At 51.1% G+C, this 17,671-nt stretch overlaps 1 protein-coding gene across 5 annotated transcripts in view; it reads left to right on the top strand.

Moving 5' to 3' along the window:
• The window catches only part of PDE4A (phosphodiesterase 4A), a 53,088-nt gene that overhangs the window by 25,143 nt on the left and 10,274 nt on the right, over positions 1–17,671 (top strand). For 4 of the 5 annotated variants that reach the window (XM_013054156.2, XM_013054154.2, XM_013054157.2 and 1 more), the window contains 6 exons: positions 11,010–11,201; positions 11,979–12,015; positions 12,136–12,206; positions 13,145–13,194; positions 13,365–13,477; positions 16,963–17,056. In XM_013054156.2, the coding sequence (XP_012909610.1) occupies positions 11,010–11,201; positions 11,979–12,015; positions 12,136–12,206; positions 13,145–13,194; positions 13,365–13,477; positions 16,963–17,056 (557 nt within the window). Of the gene's footprint in view, positions 1–11,009; positions 11,202–11,978; positions 12,016–12,135; positions 12,207–13,144; positions 13,195–13,364; positions 13,478–15,008; positions 15,445–16,962; positions 17,057–17,671 lie in introns of those variants that run through there. The other variant, XM_013054159.2, reaches the window with a different exon arrangement.

Raw genomic sequence — 17,671 nt, 5'->3', positions numbered from 1 at the left:
TATTTCTCTTGAAAATGGGCCATTAGGGGACATCTGGGTGGCTCAGTCAGTTAAGTGGCTGCCTTCGGCTCAGGTCAGGATCCCAGGGTCCTGGGATTGAGTCCTGCATCAGGCTCCTTGCTCAGCGGGGAGCCTGCTTCTCTCTCTACCTGCTGTGCTCTCTCTCTAACAAATAAATAAATAAAATCTTAAAAAAAAAATAGGAAAGAAAGAAATGGGTCATTAGTATGTGTCCAGACACAGCACGGTGTCTGAGGCATTTAATAGCAGTTGGCTACTTTCGTGGTGGTTAGGATTTTTACCAACTGGAACGTGTCTCCTTTCTCTTCTGCTCCACTCCTGGCTTGTTTGTTGCCCATTGGCCCCGTGGAGCAGAACTCCCTGGAGCCGTGATCTGCTCCTGGGCTGCACTGTCCTCCAGGGGCCCAGTTCAATGCTTGGGGAGCCCACGTGGGCAGGCGGAGGGGCCCCAGGGATGGGAGAGGGACAGGGAGGCAGGTGGCAGCTTCCTCCAAGGGTGCCACCAGTGGTCAGCCCCTCTGAAGGGGAGTGGTTTTTTTTTTTTTAAAGATTTTATTTATTTATTTGTCAGAGCGAGAGTGAGCATAGGCAGACAGAGTGGAAGGCAGAGTCAGAGGGAGAAGCAGGCTCCCTGCGGAGCAAGGAGCCTGATGTAGGACTCGATCCCAGGACGCTGGGATCATGACCTGAGCCGAAGGCAGCTGCTTAACCAACTGAGCCACCCAGGCGTCCCTGAAGGGGAGTCTTGTGCAGGTTTTTTCCTTTCTGGTGGAGTGTCTGGGCATGTGGCTATGATGTCAAGGCCTCCTGGCTGCCCTTGACTCCACTTTATGGCCTGGTCCCTTTAGGACATTAATGGAGCAGGCTCCGGGCTGACTTTGTTCTACCCTGAGCAGCCGCAGGCCAGGGAAAGGTGACAACTCCACATCGTCCCAGGGTGCAATTCTGGAGGGCAGCTGAAACCCTTCCCATCCCTACCCCCCCCCCCCACACACACACTCAACCTGCAGTTCCAAAGGCCCAATCCCCGCCCCTCTGCCCTTCCAAAGCCCGGGGGACAGAAGCACCTGGAAGCACAAACAGCGGGGGGGCCCCAGGGAGCCTGTTCCCATCCTGGCCTCTGGGCTCCTGCTTACGTGAGCAGCGTCCCCTGGGGCTGCAGGATGGGCTAGCCATGCTGGTTGGGCACCCTCTGGGACTTGGCTCTCACCTTCCCTTACCTGGCTTCAATGACCTGGGCAAAGGTGAGATCTTGAGTCTGTAGGCAAGCTCCTCTCCCCGCCCCAGGGGCACTCAGCAGCACCAGAACATCCAGGCTGTGCCTTGGGAAGGAGGACATAGTTTTCAGGCAGCGAGGCCACCAACTCCTTGCCACCCTTCTGTGCCTCACTCTCCTCGTGGAGCTGGGATGTTAACACAGCTCACAGAGTTGGCGGGAGACATAACCGGGCTCATGTTCGTAAAGCACTAGGAGTGTGCCAGGCACATGGCAAAAGATTCAGTAAGTAGCTTGTTATTATTGCTTTATACCTACAAGGATCTCACCTGGCCTGGGTATAGCAGATGCTCAGTAAATGGGCTTTATCATCAAAGGCCCCAAGGTCATGATCTAAGAAGATTCCACCTTAAGAGTTTTTTTCTTTCCTTTCCTTTTCTTTTCTTATTTCTTTTCTTCCTTCCTTCTTCCCTCTCTTTCTTTTCTTCTTTATTTCTTTCTTTCTTGTAGGCTGCACACTTAGCATAGAGCCCAACATAGGGCTCGAACTCACAGCCCTGAGATGAAGACCTGAGCTGATACTGAGTCAGATGCTTAATTGACTGAGCTACCCAGGCATCCCTTACGAGTTTTTGTTTTTGTTTTTTACTTTTAAAAATTAATGTCGAGAAAAATTTACCCTTTTTAGTATATACCATATGAGGGTTTTTTTTTTTTTAATCTCGATATTATTTTTTTTTTTTATTTTATTTATTTATTTGACAGAGAGAGATCACAAGCAGGCAGAGAGGCAGGCAGAGAGAGAGAAGGAAGCAGGCTCCCCGCTGAGCAGAGAGCCCGATGCGGGGCTCGATCCCAGGACCCTGAGATCATGACCTGAGCCGAAGGCAGAGGCTTTAACCCACTGAGCCACACAGGCGCCCCATATGAGGGGTTTTTTATTGTGGAAAGTATACATAACATCCAATTACCCATTTTAATCCCTCACGGAGTGTACAATTCAGTGTCATTAAGTACGCGCACAACTATCACCACCGTCTGTCTCCAGAACTTTCTCATCTTCTCAAAAGGCAGCTCTGTCCCCACCCTTTGCCAACCCTTGGCTCCCACCATTCTACTTTGTGTCTAGGAATATGACTGCTGTAGGGACCTCTTCACAGTGGAATTTTACAATATTTGCCCTTTTGTGTCGGGCTTATTTCATTTTGCATAATGCCTTCAACTTCATCCATGTAGTGTCATGTGTCAGAATTTCACTTTCTTTTTAAGACTGAATAAGATTCCATTGGCAATATACGCCACCATTTTCTTTATCTGTTCAACAACTGGTGGACACTTCAGTTGTTTCCAGCTTTTGGCTATTGTGAATAATGCAATGTTGCTGTGAACGTTGGTTTACAAATACCTGTTTAAGCTTTGCTTTCAATTCTTGAGTATTTAGTATTTCCTATTTTTAAAAAAAAGATTTATATATTTTGGGGGCACCTGGGTGGCTCAGTGGTTAAGTGTCGGCCTTCGGCTCAGATCATGATCCCAGAGTCCTGGGATCGAGCCCCGCATCAGGCTCTCTGCTCAGCAGGGAACCTGCTTCTCCCTCTCCCTCTGTCTGCCTCTCTGCCTACTTGTGCTCTCTCTCTATCTCTCTGTCAAACAAATAAAATCTTTAAAAAAGAAAAAGATTTTATGTATTTTTATTTTGAGAGAGAGCGTGAGTGGGGTTAGGGGCAGAGGGAGAGGGAGAAGCAGGCCCCCCGTGGAGCAGGGAGCCGGATGCAGTGGCTATATCCCAGGACCCTGGGATCATGACCTGAGCCGAAGGCAGACGCTTAAGTGACTGAGCCACCCAGGTGCCCCTCCTAAAGATTTTATTTTTAAGTAACCCAATGTGGGGTTCGAACTTATAACCCTGAGATCAAGAGTCACACGCTCTACTGACTCAACCAGCCCGGAGACCCTATTTTTTATAGTAGCCATTCTAATGAGTATGTGCTGCTCTCTCATTGCACCTTTGATTAGCATTTCCCAAATGATTAATGCTGTCAGGCATCCTCTCCTGTGTTTATTGTCCATTGGTATGCACACATATCTTATTTGTTGTGCTTTGGTTTACTGGACTTTACAAATATTGTGGTTTTCGCACATCGAAGGTTTGTGGTAAGCCTGCGTCAGGCAAGTCTATCAGTGCCATTTCCCCAACAGCATTTGCTCGCTTCGTGTCTCCATATCACATTTTGGTAATTCTTGCAACACTTCAGACTTTTTCATTCTCATCGTATTTGTTAGGGCAAACTGGGACCAGTGATTAAAACTCACTGAGAGCTCAGATGATGGTTAGCATTTTTTAGCAATCAAGTAGTTTTTTTTTCTTTTTTTTTTAAAGATTTTATTTAATTATTTGACAGAGAGAGAGAGATCACAAGTAGGCAGAGAGGCTGGCAGAGAGAGGGGGAAGCAGGTTCCCTGCTGAGCAGAGAGCCCGATGCGGGATTCGATCCCACGACCCAGGGATCAAGACCTGAGCTGAAGGCAGAAGCTTAACCCACTGAGCCACGCAGGTGCCCCAGCAGTCAAGTATTTTTCACTTAAGGTTATGAACTTCCTAGACCTAATGCTACTGCACACTTAATAGACCACAGTGTGGTGTAAACCTAACTTTTATATGTCCGGGAAATAGACAAAATTCAGTTGCCATGCTTAATCGCAGTGTTCTGGAACCAAGCCTGCAATATCTCCGAGGTATGCCCATATCTTCTCTGGAGAAATGTTTAATTTAAGTCCTTTGCCCACTTTTTAACTGGGTTGTTTGTTTTTTGTTGTTAAGTTTTAGCTCTTTATATATTCTAGGTATCAATCCCTTATCAGATACATGGTTTGCAAAAATTTTCTCCCGTTCTATGGATTGCCTTTTCACTCTCTGGATAGTGCCTTTTGGTGCCAAAAAATTGATAATTCTGAGGTACAATTTCTTTTCTTCTTCTTTTTTCTTTTAAGATTTTATTTATTTATTTGACAGAGAGAGAGAAGGCACAAGCAAAGGGAATAGGAGAGGAAGAGGCAGGCTCCAACTGAGCAGGGAACCAGATGCAGGACTTGATCCCAAGACCCTGGGATCATGACCTGAGCCGAAGGCAGACAGTTAACTGACTGAGCCACCTGGGCACCCCTGTTTTTTGTTGCCTGTGCTTTTGGTGTCATATCCAAGGAATCATTGCCAAGTCCAATGTCATGAAGTTCCTAGGAGTTTTGTTTTTTTTTTTTTAAGATTTTATTTATTTGACAGACAGAGATCACAAGTAGGTGGAGAGGCAGGCAGAGAGAGAAGAGGAAGCAGGCTCCCTGCTGAGCAGAGAGCCCAACGCGGGGCTCAATCCCAGGACCCTGGGATCATGACCTGAGCTGAAGGCAGAGGCCTTAACCCATTGAGCCACCCAGGCGCCCCTCCTAGGAGTTTTATACCTTTTAGTTCTTCCATTTAGGTCTTTGATCCATTTTGAGTTAATTTTGTATATGATGTGAGGTAAGGATCCAGCTTTATCCTTTTCCATGTGAATAAGCAGTTTTCTCAGCACCATTTGTTCAAGAGACTCGGTGTCCTTTTCCCATTGAGTGGTCTTGTTGCCCATACTGATAATCATTTGACAATATATGTGAGGGTTTATTTCTGGGTTCACTCGACTCTGTTGGTCTATAAGTCTGTCTTTTTTTTTTTTTTTAAGATTTTATTTATTTATTTGTCAGGGATAGAGGGAGAGAGAGCGAGCGAGCACAGGCAGACAGAGAGGCAGGCAGAGGCAGAGGGAGAAGCAGGCTCCCTGCCGAGCAAGGAGCCCGATGTGGAACTCGATCCCAGAACATGGATCACTGGGATCATGACCTGAGCGGAAGGTAGCTGCTTAACCAACTGAGCCACCCAGGCGTCCCTATAAGTCTGTCTTTATACCAGTACCACACTGTTTTGATTACCGTAGGTTTGTAGGTTTTAAAATTGGGAAATGTGAGTCTTCCAACTTTGTTCTTCTTTTTCAAGATTCTCTTTTTTAAAAAAGGAAGAGATAACACGTGCAGGGGAAAGAGAGAGAAGCAGACTCCCCTCCAAGCAGGGAGTCCCATGTGGGGCTTAGTCCCAGGAACCTGGGATCACAACTTGAGCCAAAGGCAGACGCTTAACCAACTGAGCCCACCCAGGCGCCCTGTCTTCACATTCTTTTTTTTTTTTTTTTTTTTTTAAGAGAGAGATCATAAGGAGGCAGAGAGGCAGGCAGAGAGAGAAGAGAAGCAGGCTTCTTGCTGAGCAGAGAGCCCAATGGGGGCTCAATCCCAGGACCCTGAGGTCATGACCTGAGCCAAAGGCAGAGGCTTTAACCCACTGAGCCACCCAGGCGCCCCCCATCTCCTCATTCTTGAATGCAGGATGCCTTTTGATTTATTTGTGCCTTCTTTAATTCCTTCCAGCAACACTTTTGTTTTCCGTGCACTTTTGTCCCATTGGTTAAGTTCATTCCTAACATCTTATTCATTGTGATGGTATTGTACATGGAATTGTTTTCATAATATTCTTTTTGGATTATTCATTGTTCGTGTACAGAAAGGCAACCGATTTTTGGTGACTTTGTATCATGCGACTTTGCTAAATTCATTTATTAGTCAGTTCTGAGTTTTGACACGGGTAATCCCCACTGCTGGCTTCTTTCTCTTTGCAAAATTCTTTTGAGACTGATTCAAGTCGTTTTGTGTATCAGGAGTTAAAAAGGAAACTGCTGCTTCTTTCTACTCTTGCTGACTCTTAACTTCTGACACCAAACATGTGTGGTTCCCCCCACCCCACACACACACCAACCAATTCTGCAGTTGTCTGTGACATGGACTGGGTGAACTACATTCTGTTTCAATTCTGACACAAACTGCCCGGAGCTACTACAGATCCTACAGGTGAAGGGCTCAGTCTGGTAAGGCTGCCCCCACTTTAGCTTAAGTCTCAAGTCCAGGGTATGTCTACATGGGCTTTGGCCCCACCAGCTGTAAGTCAAGGTTATGACAAATCCCCCCCCTCAGGTTTGGTTAATTTCCTAGAGCTAGTCACAGAACTTCAGTAAACAGTGCACTTACTAGACTACTAGACCACTGGTTTATTGGAAAAGATACAGCTCGGGAACAGCCAGACGGAAGAGATGCAGAGAGCAAGGTCTTAGGGGAGGGGCTTGGAGCTCCATGCCCTCTCCAGGTGCAGCCCCTCCATGTGCTCAGCAACCCGGAAACTCTCAGGGATGTTGATGGAGGCTTCATTTTTTGGCACAACTCATTAAATCATTGGCTGCTCCATTGGTGACTCACTCATCCTCCTGGCCCCTTCCCTTCCAGTCCAAGGAGGGGGACTGAAAGCTCTAACCCACTTAATCACATGGTTGCCCATCTCACCCCCGCCCCCTGCCCCTGCAAGGAGTCTCCATCCTGAGGCTCTCCAGGTGTCCCCAGCAGATAGTCATCTCTTGGCAGGCAAAGACACTTTTCACTGCAGACGTTCCTAGGGTTTTTAGAATTGGGTGACAGGAAACCAGGGCAGAAACCAAATATATATTTTTTATTATTTCACAGTAGTTCAAAAAAAAATTTTTTTTAAGCAGACTCCACAGGGGTGCCTGGATGGCTTAGTAGTTAAGTGTCTGCCTTCAGCTCAGGTCATGATCCCAGGTCCTGGGATCGAGCCCCGAGTTGGGCTCCCTGCTCAGCTCGAAGCCTTCTTCTCCCTCTCCCACTCCCCCTGCTTGTGTTCCCTCTCTTGCTGCCTCTCTTTCTGTCAAATAAATAAATAAAATCTTAAGAAAAAACAATGAACAGGACTGGAAATGTATATTTTCTTTTTAAAAAAATATTTATTTGAGAGAGAGAAAGAGCACAAGTGTTGGGGGGAAGGGGCAGAGGGAGAGGGAGACACAGCGTCTGTGCTGACCAGGGAGCCGGTTACGGGGCTCCATCCCAGGACCAGGAGATAATGACCTGAGCCAAAGTCAGACACTTAACCAACTGAGCCACCGAGGTGCCCCCCCTTATGATTTTTTTTTCAAAATATTTATTTATGTATTTGAGAGAAAGAGAGAGAGACAAAGAGAGTACAAGCAGGGGGAGAGGGCGAGGGAGAAGCAGACTCCTGGCTGAGCTGGGAGCCAGACATGGGGCTTGATCCCAGGACCTGTGTAGATCATGACCTGTGCCGAAGGCAGACACTTAACAGTCTGAGCCACCCAGGTGCCCATGATCTTTTTTTTTAATGTTTTATTTATTCATTTGACCCAGGGAGAGAAAGAGAGAGGGAGAGAGAGAGCACAAGCAGGGAGACCTGCCGGCAGAGGAGGGAGAGCTCTCCGCTGAGCAGGGAGGCTGATGCAGGATTCAATCCCATGACCTGAGCTGAAGGCAGACGCTTAACTGACTGAACCACCCAGGCACTCCCATGACTTTCTTATTTTTTATTTTATTTTTTAAAAAATATTTTATTTATTTATTTGACACAGAGAGAGAGAGAGAGATCACAAGTAGGCAGAGATACAAGCAGAGAGAGGGGAAGCAGGCTCCAAGAGCCGGATACAGGGCTTGATCCCACATGACCTGAGCAGAAGGCAGAGGGTTAACCCACTAAGCCATCCAGGCACTCATCCTGTAACTTTCTTTTTTCTTTTTCTTTTTTTTTTTTTAAGATTTTATTTATTTGTCAGAGAGAGAGTGAGCACAGGCAGACAGAATGGCAGGCAGAGGCAGAGGGAGAAGCAGGTTCCCTGCCAAGCAAGGAGCCCGATGTGAGACTTGATCCCAGAACACTGGGATCATGACCTGAGCTGAAGGCAGCTGCTTAACCAACTGAGCCACCCAGGCATCCCAGTCTTGTAACTTTCTTAATAACATTTTCTTTTCTCTAGCTTACTTTATTGTAACACTACAGTATATAATACATAAGCAAAATACATGTTAATCGATTGTTCCTGTTATTGGTAAGGTTTCTGGTCAACAGCAGGCTGTTAGTAGTCAAGTTTTTGGGGAACCAAAAGTTATATGTGGATTTTCAACTTCACGGTGGGTAGCACCCCAACCTCTTGTTGTTCAAGGGTCTACCGTATTTTTACTTATCTTGGATATAAACGCAGGAGTGGAATTTCGGATCACCCAGTAAGTGTACAGTTCATTGCTTAAGAAACTGACCAGCTGCCTTCTAGAGTGGCTAAGCCACTTCCTGCTGGAGTCTTCCTTCCAGCAATGCATGAGGAGGGTTCCAGTTGCTCCAAATCCTTGTCACCAATTGTCATTATTGTCTTCAGTTCTTGTCTGTTTCTTGTTTGTTTATTTGAACCATGCTAGCAGGTATGAAGGGATGGTTCCGGGTGTTAATTTGTATTTCCCTAAAGAGTAATGGTGTTTCCTTTGCTTATTTGCCATCTGTATATCTTTGGCGAACTGTTCAGACTTTTGATCATTTTTAAATTGAATTCCTTGTCTTCTTTTTATTGAGTTTGGAGTCTTCATTATATAGTCTGGATACAGGTCCTTTGTCATATATTTTCTCCTAGTATGTAACTTGTCTTTTTATGCTTTCGACTGTGTCTTTTGCAGAGCAGAAGTTTTTAGAGTTTTTAAAAAATGTTTGATTTTTATTTATTTATTTATGTTTATTTATTTATTTATTTGACAGAGAGAGAGAGAGAGAGAGAGATCACAAGTAGGCAGAGAGGCAGGCAGAGACAGAGACGGAAGCAGGCTCCTTACTGAGCAGAGAGCCTGATGCAGGGCTTGATCCCAGGACCCTGAGATCATGACCTGAGCTGAAGCCAGAGGCTTAACCCCCTGAGCCACCCAGGCACCCCAGATGTTTGATTTTTAAAAGAAGTTTGAATTTTTGGCTGCTTAAAAGTTCTGATTTCTGCGGCCACTAGGTGGTCCAGTCGGTTAAGCCTCCGACTCTTTGATCTCAGCTCAGGGCTTGTACTTGGGGTTGTGAATTCAAGCCTAGGGGGGGCTCCACACTGGGTGTGGAGCCTACTTAAAAAATAATAATTAAAAAATAATAAAATTTGTGATTTCTTTCCTAAAATTGGACTACCCGGTTGCCCCGGACCCCCAGCATCACCCTGCCTTTGGTGTCAGATGCCTGAGTCCTGGGAACATTTGCTTTAATGGTAGGAATGTGCTCGAATGGGGCTTGAGCAGGTAGAGGGCAGCAGCCAACCAGTTTGAATTCTGACCCGTGTTTACACTGGTCACCTGGATGCCCCGAAGGAGGTGGTGTTTGTCCCCATTTTGTGGATGAGGAAACTGAAATCCAGCCATACCTCTGGGAACTGGCAGAGCCAGCATCTCCCTGCCTCCTCCTGAGGATCTCTGTCTTGCCAGTGCCCCCAGGCTGGATCCCATCTTCCTCCCGTCTCTCTGTAGCTGTGTCTCTACAGTCACAGTCTGTATCCCCACTCTAGCCACACCAGCTTCCTTGCTAGTCCTCACACAAAAGCCAAATCCTGCCCCAGGGCTTTTGCACTTGCTATTTCCCCACACCCTACCCCCACCCCTGGAGTGTTTTCTCCTATTTCCTGACCAGTGGCCTGCTCCTTCTTATCTTTCAAGCCCCACTCACTTGTCCCCTCCTCAAAGAGGCCTGGCTCAACTAGCAGCTAAAATCACCTCTCCAGTAACTTTCAGTCACCCACCTGGTTTCTAATTCTGTGCATGGCACAATCCCGTTCATACATTCATTCGTTACATTTTATGGTTTATTAGGTAAACATGTATGGGTGTCTACTGTGTGCCAGGCCATCTTCCTGGCTTAAGAGATATAGCAGTGAACAACACAGACAAAAATCCTTTCTCTCCAAGGCTTAGTTCTAGAAAGGAAGGCAAATAGTAAAGAAATCAAATATAGAGTATGTCAGGTAAGTAGTATTTTTTTTTTAAGGAAGGGAGATATAAAAATATTGGGACAGAGATTCAGATCTTAAATGTGTTGGTCAAGTGAGGCCTCCTGAGAAGATAATGTTTAAGCCGAGGCCTAAAGGAGGTAAAGGAGGAGCCACCGGAGATCTGGGCAGGGGAAGCAGCCTGTGCAAAGGCCCTGAGGCTGGAATGTATCTGGAATGTTTAGGAAACAGCTAGGAGGCCATTGTGGCTGGAGTGGAGTGAGTGAGGGGTGGACTAGGAGGTCATTGGGCAGGGCCCTGTGGGCCACAGGGGGGACTTGGGCTTTTGCTCTAGGGTGAGCTGGGAGCCACAGAAGGATCTGAACAGAAGAAGGATGGGACTTGACACAAGTGTTCAAAGGCTCCCTCTGGCCACAGTGGAGGGGAACAGATTGAGGAGCAAAGACAGGAGCCAGGGACCAGGGCAGAGACAAATGTACTGGTCCAGATCCAGGCAAGCCCTGAGGCAGGGCTGACCCAAGAGGGGGTGCGAAGTGGACAGATTCTGAGTAGACTTGGGCATAGAGCCAAGAAGGCCCCCACACTTTGGGGGTGTGCACTGCGGCCAGGCTAACCTGTTTATTCTCCAGCCTCCCCATGACATGTCCTTGAGGGACAGAGGATGGTCTGTCACTGCTGGGTCCCCACACCTCTACAGAGCCTGGCTCTCAGAGGCGCTCAGTAGCTTGAGCTCACAACTCCCCATCTCTTTTGGGGTATCTGTCTCTCTTTAATGTCTCCTATCTGTCCCTCCCGACCTCGACAGGAATTTCCTTGTACATTCCTTTTCAATGTCATCTCAACCCCGCTGACCCGTCTTCTTGCCCATCCCCTTACAGCTTTGAGGCAGAGAATGGGCCCTCGCCGTCTCCCGGCCGCAGCCCCCTGGACTCGCAGGCGAGCCCGGGCCTCGTGCTGCATGCTGGGGCCGCCACCAGCCAGCGCCGGGAGTCCTTCCTGTACCGCTCAGACAGCGACTACGACATGTCCCCCAAAACTATGTCCCGGAACTCGTCGGTCACCAGCGAGGCGTGAGCACCCCCTTGTCACCCTCCAGGCCTGCGCCCACATGAGCTGCCCTTGCCAGCAGGGAGTGGGGACACTGCCCAAGCCCCGGGCCACCTCTCCCTTCCAGTGAAAAGTAAACAGCCCCCTTGTCCATAGCAAGGGCTCAGTCCGCCTACCCACTGGCAGCTGGGGCCTGGCCCCCCCTCGGCCCTGTCCCTCCAACAAGGAGAAAACTCCACGTGAGCCCCTCCCTGCTGCCATTTCTTCCTACGGACTGCCCACCTTGGCTGAGCCCACTTTTCCTTCTCCCCGACCCCAGGCCTCCCTAAGCCAGCCCCCCTTATCACGACCACCTGTTGAGGTGTGAGCACCCCCAGACCTGCCCAGCCCCCTCCCCTCTCACTGGATCCTCCAGTCCTGGCCCTTCCCCATCCAGGCACCCGCCTCAGCGCCCCCACCTCCTTCCTGCTCCCCACCCCCTCCTGCCCACACTGCTCTCCCCAAGCCCAGCCCCGGCAGGGTAGCTATGGCTGTCCCCTTTGTCTCTGCACACCCCCTCCCTGCCCACCCACGTGAGCTCCTCTCTCTGACCACCATTTCCTTCAGGACCAGCCCCTGCAGGGTGCCTACCCTTGGGAGGTCTCCCCTGACCTGTGTGAGCTTCCGCTCCCAGCCCACCAACCTCCCCAGGCCCAACCCACTCTAGCGAGTTGCGGCTCTGGCACCCTAGCCCTTCCCCACCCAGGCCCATAGGTGTCCCGAGGCAAGGACTCCTGACCTGCCCCTGTCCTTGATTGCAGGCACGCTGAGGACCTCATTGTGACACCTTTTGCCCAGGTAAGACCCCTCTCCGAAGGAGGGAAGGGGTTCCAACCCTCCCCCACAGTTGGGGATGGTGCCTAGCCCCAGCCGCCTCTCCACGTGGCTCCCTCTTTTCACTGCTGCTCCCTATCCCAGGTGCTGGCCAGTCTCCGGAGTGTTCGCAGCAACTTCTCACTCCTGACCAATGTACCCATTCCCAGCAACAAGTAAGTCAGGGCTGGTCCCCATCGGTCCTGATTGTAAGGCTAAGCACACCTGGGTTCAACTCTTAGCTCCGCTGTGTGACCTCAGGCAGGAACTTGATCTCTCTGAGCCTCTGTTCAGGTAACAGCTCCCCCTGAGCCAGTAAACCATTGCGATTTGAATGCCTAAGACAGAAACTTAAAACTAAAGGGCACCTGGGTGGCTCAGTGGGTTGAGCTGCTGCCTTCGGCTCGGGTCATGATCTCAGGGTCCTGGGATCGAGTCCCGCATCGGGCTCTCTGCTCGGTAGAGAGCCTGCTTCCCTCTCTCTCTGTCTCTGCCTACTTGTGATCTCTGTCTGTCAGATAAATAAATAAAATCTTTAAAAAAAAAAAAAAAAAAAAAAAAAAAAAAACTAAAGACCAAGGGGTCCAGACACTTTGGTGGTGAGGCCAAGGGTAGCCAGTTACCCTAAGCTTGGGGCCACTGCAGGCCCCGATGCCAACTTCCTGGGCAATAGCATCTTGTGGTACCTTTGCTCCCCCTCCATAAAATGGGAATTTAATAGCGCCTCCATTAGATGTGGCTGTGAGGAGTCTGGAAGATGATACACAGGAAAGTGTGAGAACATTGTTCAGCACTAAAAAGCGGTAGTTATTATGTGGGAAGAGGGGTGTGGCTGAGAACTGCTGGTCCCTCCAGGAGTTAGGGGAAAGATGCTCAAGGAAGTAGGAACTTTGGAGACAAAGGACCTGTCCCTACCTCTGACCAGCCCTGTCACTCCTTGGAGCCCGTTTCCTCATTTGTAAAATGGGTCCTTTTGGGGCTCTGTGAGAGGCTGCAGGCTGAGTAAATGGGACACGGTGAGCGCTCAGAAAAAGGAAAATGGGCATTATTCATGGAGGGGGGGAAGCAGGAATCCGGACGCACAGGCTGATGCTGGAGGTCCATTTCTTTGCAGACGGTCCCCATTGGGCGGCCCAACCCCAGTCTGCAAGGCCACGCTATCAGGTAACAAAGCCCAAGGGGTGGGAAAGGGGCCCTCTTGCTGCTGGGGTGGGGGTCCTCGCAGTCGGGGTGGCTGTCGTAACTGTCCTTTCCCAGCACCCCTCTCACCTGGTAGACCCCCATCATCACGGGCTGGGGCCTCTGGGTCACCACCTGTGCTGCCCCTTCTCCAGAAGAGACATGTCAGCAACTGGCCCGGGAGACACTGGAGGAGCTGGACTGGTGTCTCGAACAGCTGGAGACCATGCAGACATACCGCTCCGTGAGCGAGATGGCTTCTCACAAGGTGAGGGGACCTGGAGCCCCAGGGCCGGAGCAGCCCCTGGGCGGGGCCTGGGGATAGGGGCCACCCGCTGGGTGGGACCTGTAGGCGGGGCATCCTTGGGGGGCGGGGCTGGTTTCTGGATAGGGCCAATGAGGGGGGACCATTCCCTGGGCCTGTGGGTTGGGGCTGACTGCTGGGTGGGGAATGGGGCGGGGTCAATCAGTATGTGGGGCATATGGGGTGGGAGTCCATCCTTAGGCAGGGCCCCTAGTCTGCCTGTTCCCGTGGGTGCTGACTTCTCCCAGGGGTGGGGGAGCCTGGTGTGTGTGGATGGGTATGGGTGTCTGTACACCTGCATGTAGACAACCGTCTCTCTTAAGTGGGGCTCTTATGCTAGAGTCTACAAGTGTGTATGTGCCCGTGGGTCTGTGTGGCTGTCAGTTTGCAGGCTACACATTCTCACCACAAGGTGGGATGGGAGGGGATATTTTAAGAGGGCACATCAGGAGCGGTATGCAGATGTGTACCTACGAAGGATATATGGGTGTGCACAGACGATTATACTGAGTTGCGTGGGGGCCTGTGCCAGAGGGGTGAGTATGTTTACAAGTGTGAGTTGGCCTAGGAATGAATCTGAGTGTGCATCTCCATGTGTTTGTGACTCTGTGCGAGCGCATGCAGGGCTACAGGGGAGGGTGCAAGGCTCCCATGCACAGTTGTGCAGATTGTGGACTGCACAACTCTAGAGGACACCATTCAGAAAGCAGGCAATATGAATGATGTTTCTGTTGTGCAGCACAGTGGTTGCCCTCGTGGGAGGAAGAAGCCTATCAGGAAACGAGTATGCCCGTGGAGGTGTCTGTGTTGGGGGTGGGTGCCTACACCTGTGGGTGGAGGTATGTCTGGGAACATTCAAGTCTGAGGGTGATGGTGTCTCTGAGGGTGTGCTGAGCATCTGAGAGTGTGACTGTCTCTAAATGTAGGTCTTCGGTTGTGTTTCTGCAGTGGTGTGTTTGTGTATTTGTGGGTGTGAGTGTGAGCATTCCCTCGTGGATTTCTCAGGGTCTGTCTGGTACCCAGGGCCACATGGGTTTTTGTGTCTGTTTGAAAGTGTGTCTGTGGCTATGCTGAGTGTTCGTTAAGTGTGCCAGTATACCTGGGTGTTTGTCCCTTGGTGTGTGTCTCCACATCTGGGTGTGACTCTGTGTTCCTGGAAGTGCTGTGTCTGAAGGTGTCTACCTTCTGTGTGTCCAGCGGTCTACCTGTAAATGTGTTGGACATCAGAGTTGTGACTGTGTGGTATGTGCCTGCATACGGGTTGGTGTGGAAGGTGTGTCTCAGAGTGTTTGTATATCTGTGAATGTGTAGAGCATCTGGGTGTGTGTCTTTGTCTCTGGGTGTGTCCATGGAGGGGACATGTCCTCTCCAGGGTGTGTGTGCCTCCCCGCCATCCCTGGCAGCCCCACCTGGATCCTGGCTTAGGCCCGTGGGCTCTGATGCCCCTTTAACGCCCCCCCCCACCCCCGGCACCACCTGACGTCGCATGCAGCCTGCCAGTGCTGCAGTGAGAACGCACACGCACACACACAGGCGCACACACGGAGCCCAGAGCCTCCAAAGCCACCTCCCGGGACCCTCGCCCTGCCCCCTCATGGGCAGGGGTCCCAGGCCACCTCCAGCCGCTGCCGCGGGGGGGCCCTTCAGGGCCAGGGGCTGGCAGACCATGTAACCAGGGCTGCTGTCGGGAGCGCGGAGGGGAGGGGAGCCCCCAGCCCTGCTGGGCCGGCCCAGGCCCCTCCGCGGCTCCCCTTTGCACTGCCCACCTGCCCAGAGCGCCCCCCCCCCACAGTGGCTGTTAACCCCAGGACTCCCCAAGCCCAGCCTCTCTGTGCGGCAGCCCCGAGCGGGGCTAAGATTCCAAGATGCCCTTGGTGGATTTCTTCTGTGAGACCTGCTCCAAGCCGTGGCTGGTGGGCTGGTGGGACCAGGTAGGGGAACTCGGAGTGGAGGGTGGGCAGGAGACTCGGCCCCGGCCCTCCCACCTTGGATCCTACAGCCCCTGGTCTGGGCTGGTGTGTGCCGCTGTACACGTGTGTGGCCTGAACATGAAACCTTGTGACTGTCTGTCTCTGTGTGTGGCCCAGGACTGGGCTGGGAGAGTGGGTGACTGGGGATGTGGGTCTCTTGCTGGGTGTGACTGTCCGCACTCGCCTGTGTGTGTGTCTGCAGTGGTGTGGGGCTGTCTGACCATATGCTTGTTTGCCTGGGTCATGATGGGGGCGTCTCTGAGATCATATGGCTGTTTGTGGTGGTGTGTGTTGGGATGTGTTTGGGAGCCCAGACCTGTGTGATTTTTCTGGGGCATGTGACCCCAAGTATCAGGGACTGCCTTATTGTGTATGCCCCTCAATTCTTATGGCTGTGGCTGTGTAGAACTGTGTAAGATGGTAGTCTGTGGCTCTCTGTGTGGTTGTGTGACTTTGTAGGTCCATCTTGTGTGTGTATATGTATCTTTCTGTGCAACTGGGGTCTCTGGCAGCACTGGGAGGAGTAAGCGTCCCATCCTGGTGTGGGCTACGTGAGCTCACCCTTCCTGCCAAGCGTCCCTCCTGCCTCTCTGGATGGAGTCTGCTTCTGGTTTGGGGGTGCTTTGGCGGAGCTTGGGGGCGGGGAACCAATGCCCTTTCTCCTCCATGCACAATGTCATAGCAGACGCTTGTGTGAAGTGGCATGGGGGGACCAGGAGGGACTGCCAGGCCTGGTTCTGTGTATACTCCGTTCATCTGTGCATGTGCCCACCCCTCTGAGGTTGGGGGAGAGGGGCTGTGATGGGAACCCCCCTCCCCTGGGTGACCGAACAAGGTTTCCTCAGCTCAGTATTCTCCCCTGCCCTGCCAAACCTTCTCTTCACCCAGAACTTGCATTCTCTCCTGTGAAGGAGAGATTGTATTCTCTCCTTCCAAACTGGGTTTGGAGCTGGGGGCCAGGACGCCTTGGGGGTGGGGTCCATATCTGGGAAGACTTGGGCCAGGGGGGCTCTGGGAAGGCAGGGGTTAAGGGTCCTGAGGCCTGCCCCCCTTTCCCCCAGCTCTGCAGCTGGTTGGAGGGGGAGTTGCTAAGGAGACTCCCATCACCATGGCGACGGGATTCTCCTGACACCCCATTGGCTCACTGTTAGGCAGGAGCCCCTCCCTTCCACAGGTGCCCCTCTGGCTCCTCCTCTTGGGCTGGAGGAGGAGGAAGTCTGGGGAGGGGTGCCCCCCTTCCTCAGGAAGGGAGGGGCATGCTGAGTCCCGAATTCCCGACCTGAGTCCCCATCCAGACCGGGAGGAGAGGAAGGGCTGACCCCCTCCCCTCCAGCAGCTTGCTGAGGGCTCTCTTGGCAGAGCAAAGAAGTAGGAGGGGCTCATGGGATCTTCAGAAGTTTCTTGGGAGGCGCTGACCTCCCCCACCTTCTGATGCCCTGTCTCCCCATCATTCCTTCCTTCTTGCCTCCTTCACCTTAGTTCAAGAGGATGTTAAACCGAGAACTCACACACCTGTCAGAGATGAGCAGGTCAGGAAACCAGGTCTCTGAGTACATCTCCACCACATTCCTGGGTGAGTGAAGGGTAGCACTTTGTGGGGACTGTGCACGCCTGGACTGGAGGGGGCTGTCCCAGACCACAGGTCTAATTGGTGACATTTGCCCCAGGGACCCTGGCTCCTGACTCCCCAAAGATCAGGGTTATCACTCTCAAGAGTTCCCATACTCTCGATGCCCCCAAACGCAGAGGGATGTCGACTTTCTAGAACCTCCACATTAAAAAATTTCTCCAAGCAGAAAAGACCCTCCAAACTCAGTGGAACCGCAATGGAACTCTCAAACTCAAGACCCCAAGAATCCCACAAACTCAAATAGAATTTTTTTTTTAATTTTAGATTTTATTTGTTTGACAGAGATAGAACACAAGTAGGCAGAGAGGCAGGCAGAGAGAGAGGGAAGCAGGCTCCCCGCTGAGCAGAGAGCTAGATGCAGATGCTGCGGGGCTGGATCCCAGGACCCTGAGATCGTGACCTAAGCCGAAGGCAGCAGCTTACCCCAATGAGCCACCCAGGTGCCCCTCAAATAGAATTCTTAAACTTCAAATGCCACCAGGCTGAAAGGCCTCCCCGAATTCAGTAGCATGTCCCAATTCGGATTCTCCACCCCCCACGAATTCAGGAGATCCCACA

Source organism: Mustela putorius, unplaced genomic scaffold (genome assembly GCF_011764305.1).
Source record: "Mustela putorius furo isolate JIRA1106 unplaced genomic scaffold, ASM1176430v1.1 tig00000095_pilon_pilon_pilon, whole genome shotgun sequence".
Taxonomy (NCBI): Eukaryota; Metazoa; Chordata; class Mammalia; order Carnivora; family Mustelidae; genus Mustela; species Mustela putorius.
Note: the sequence above shows the minus strand (reverse complement) of the source record. Positions and strands in the feature narration are given on the sequence as shown.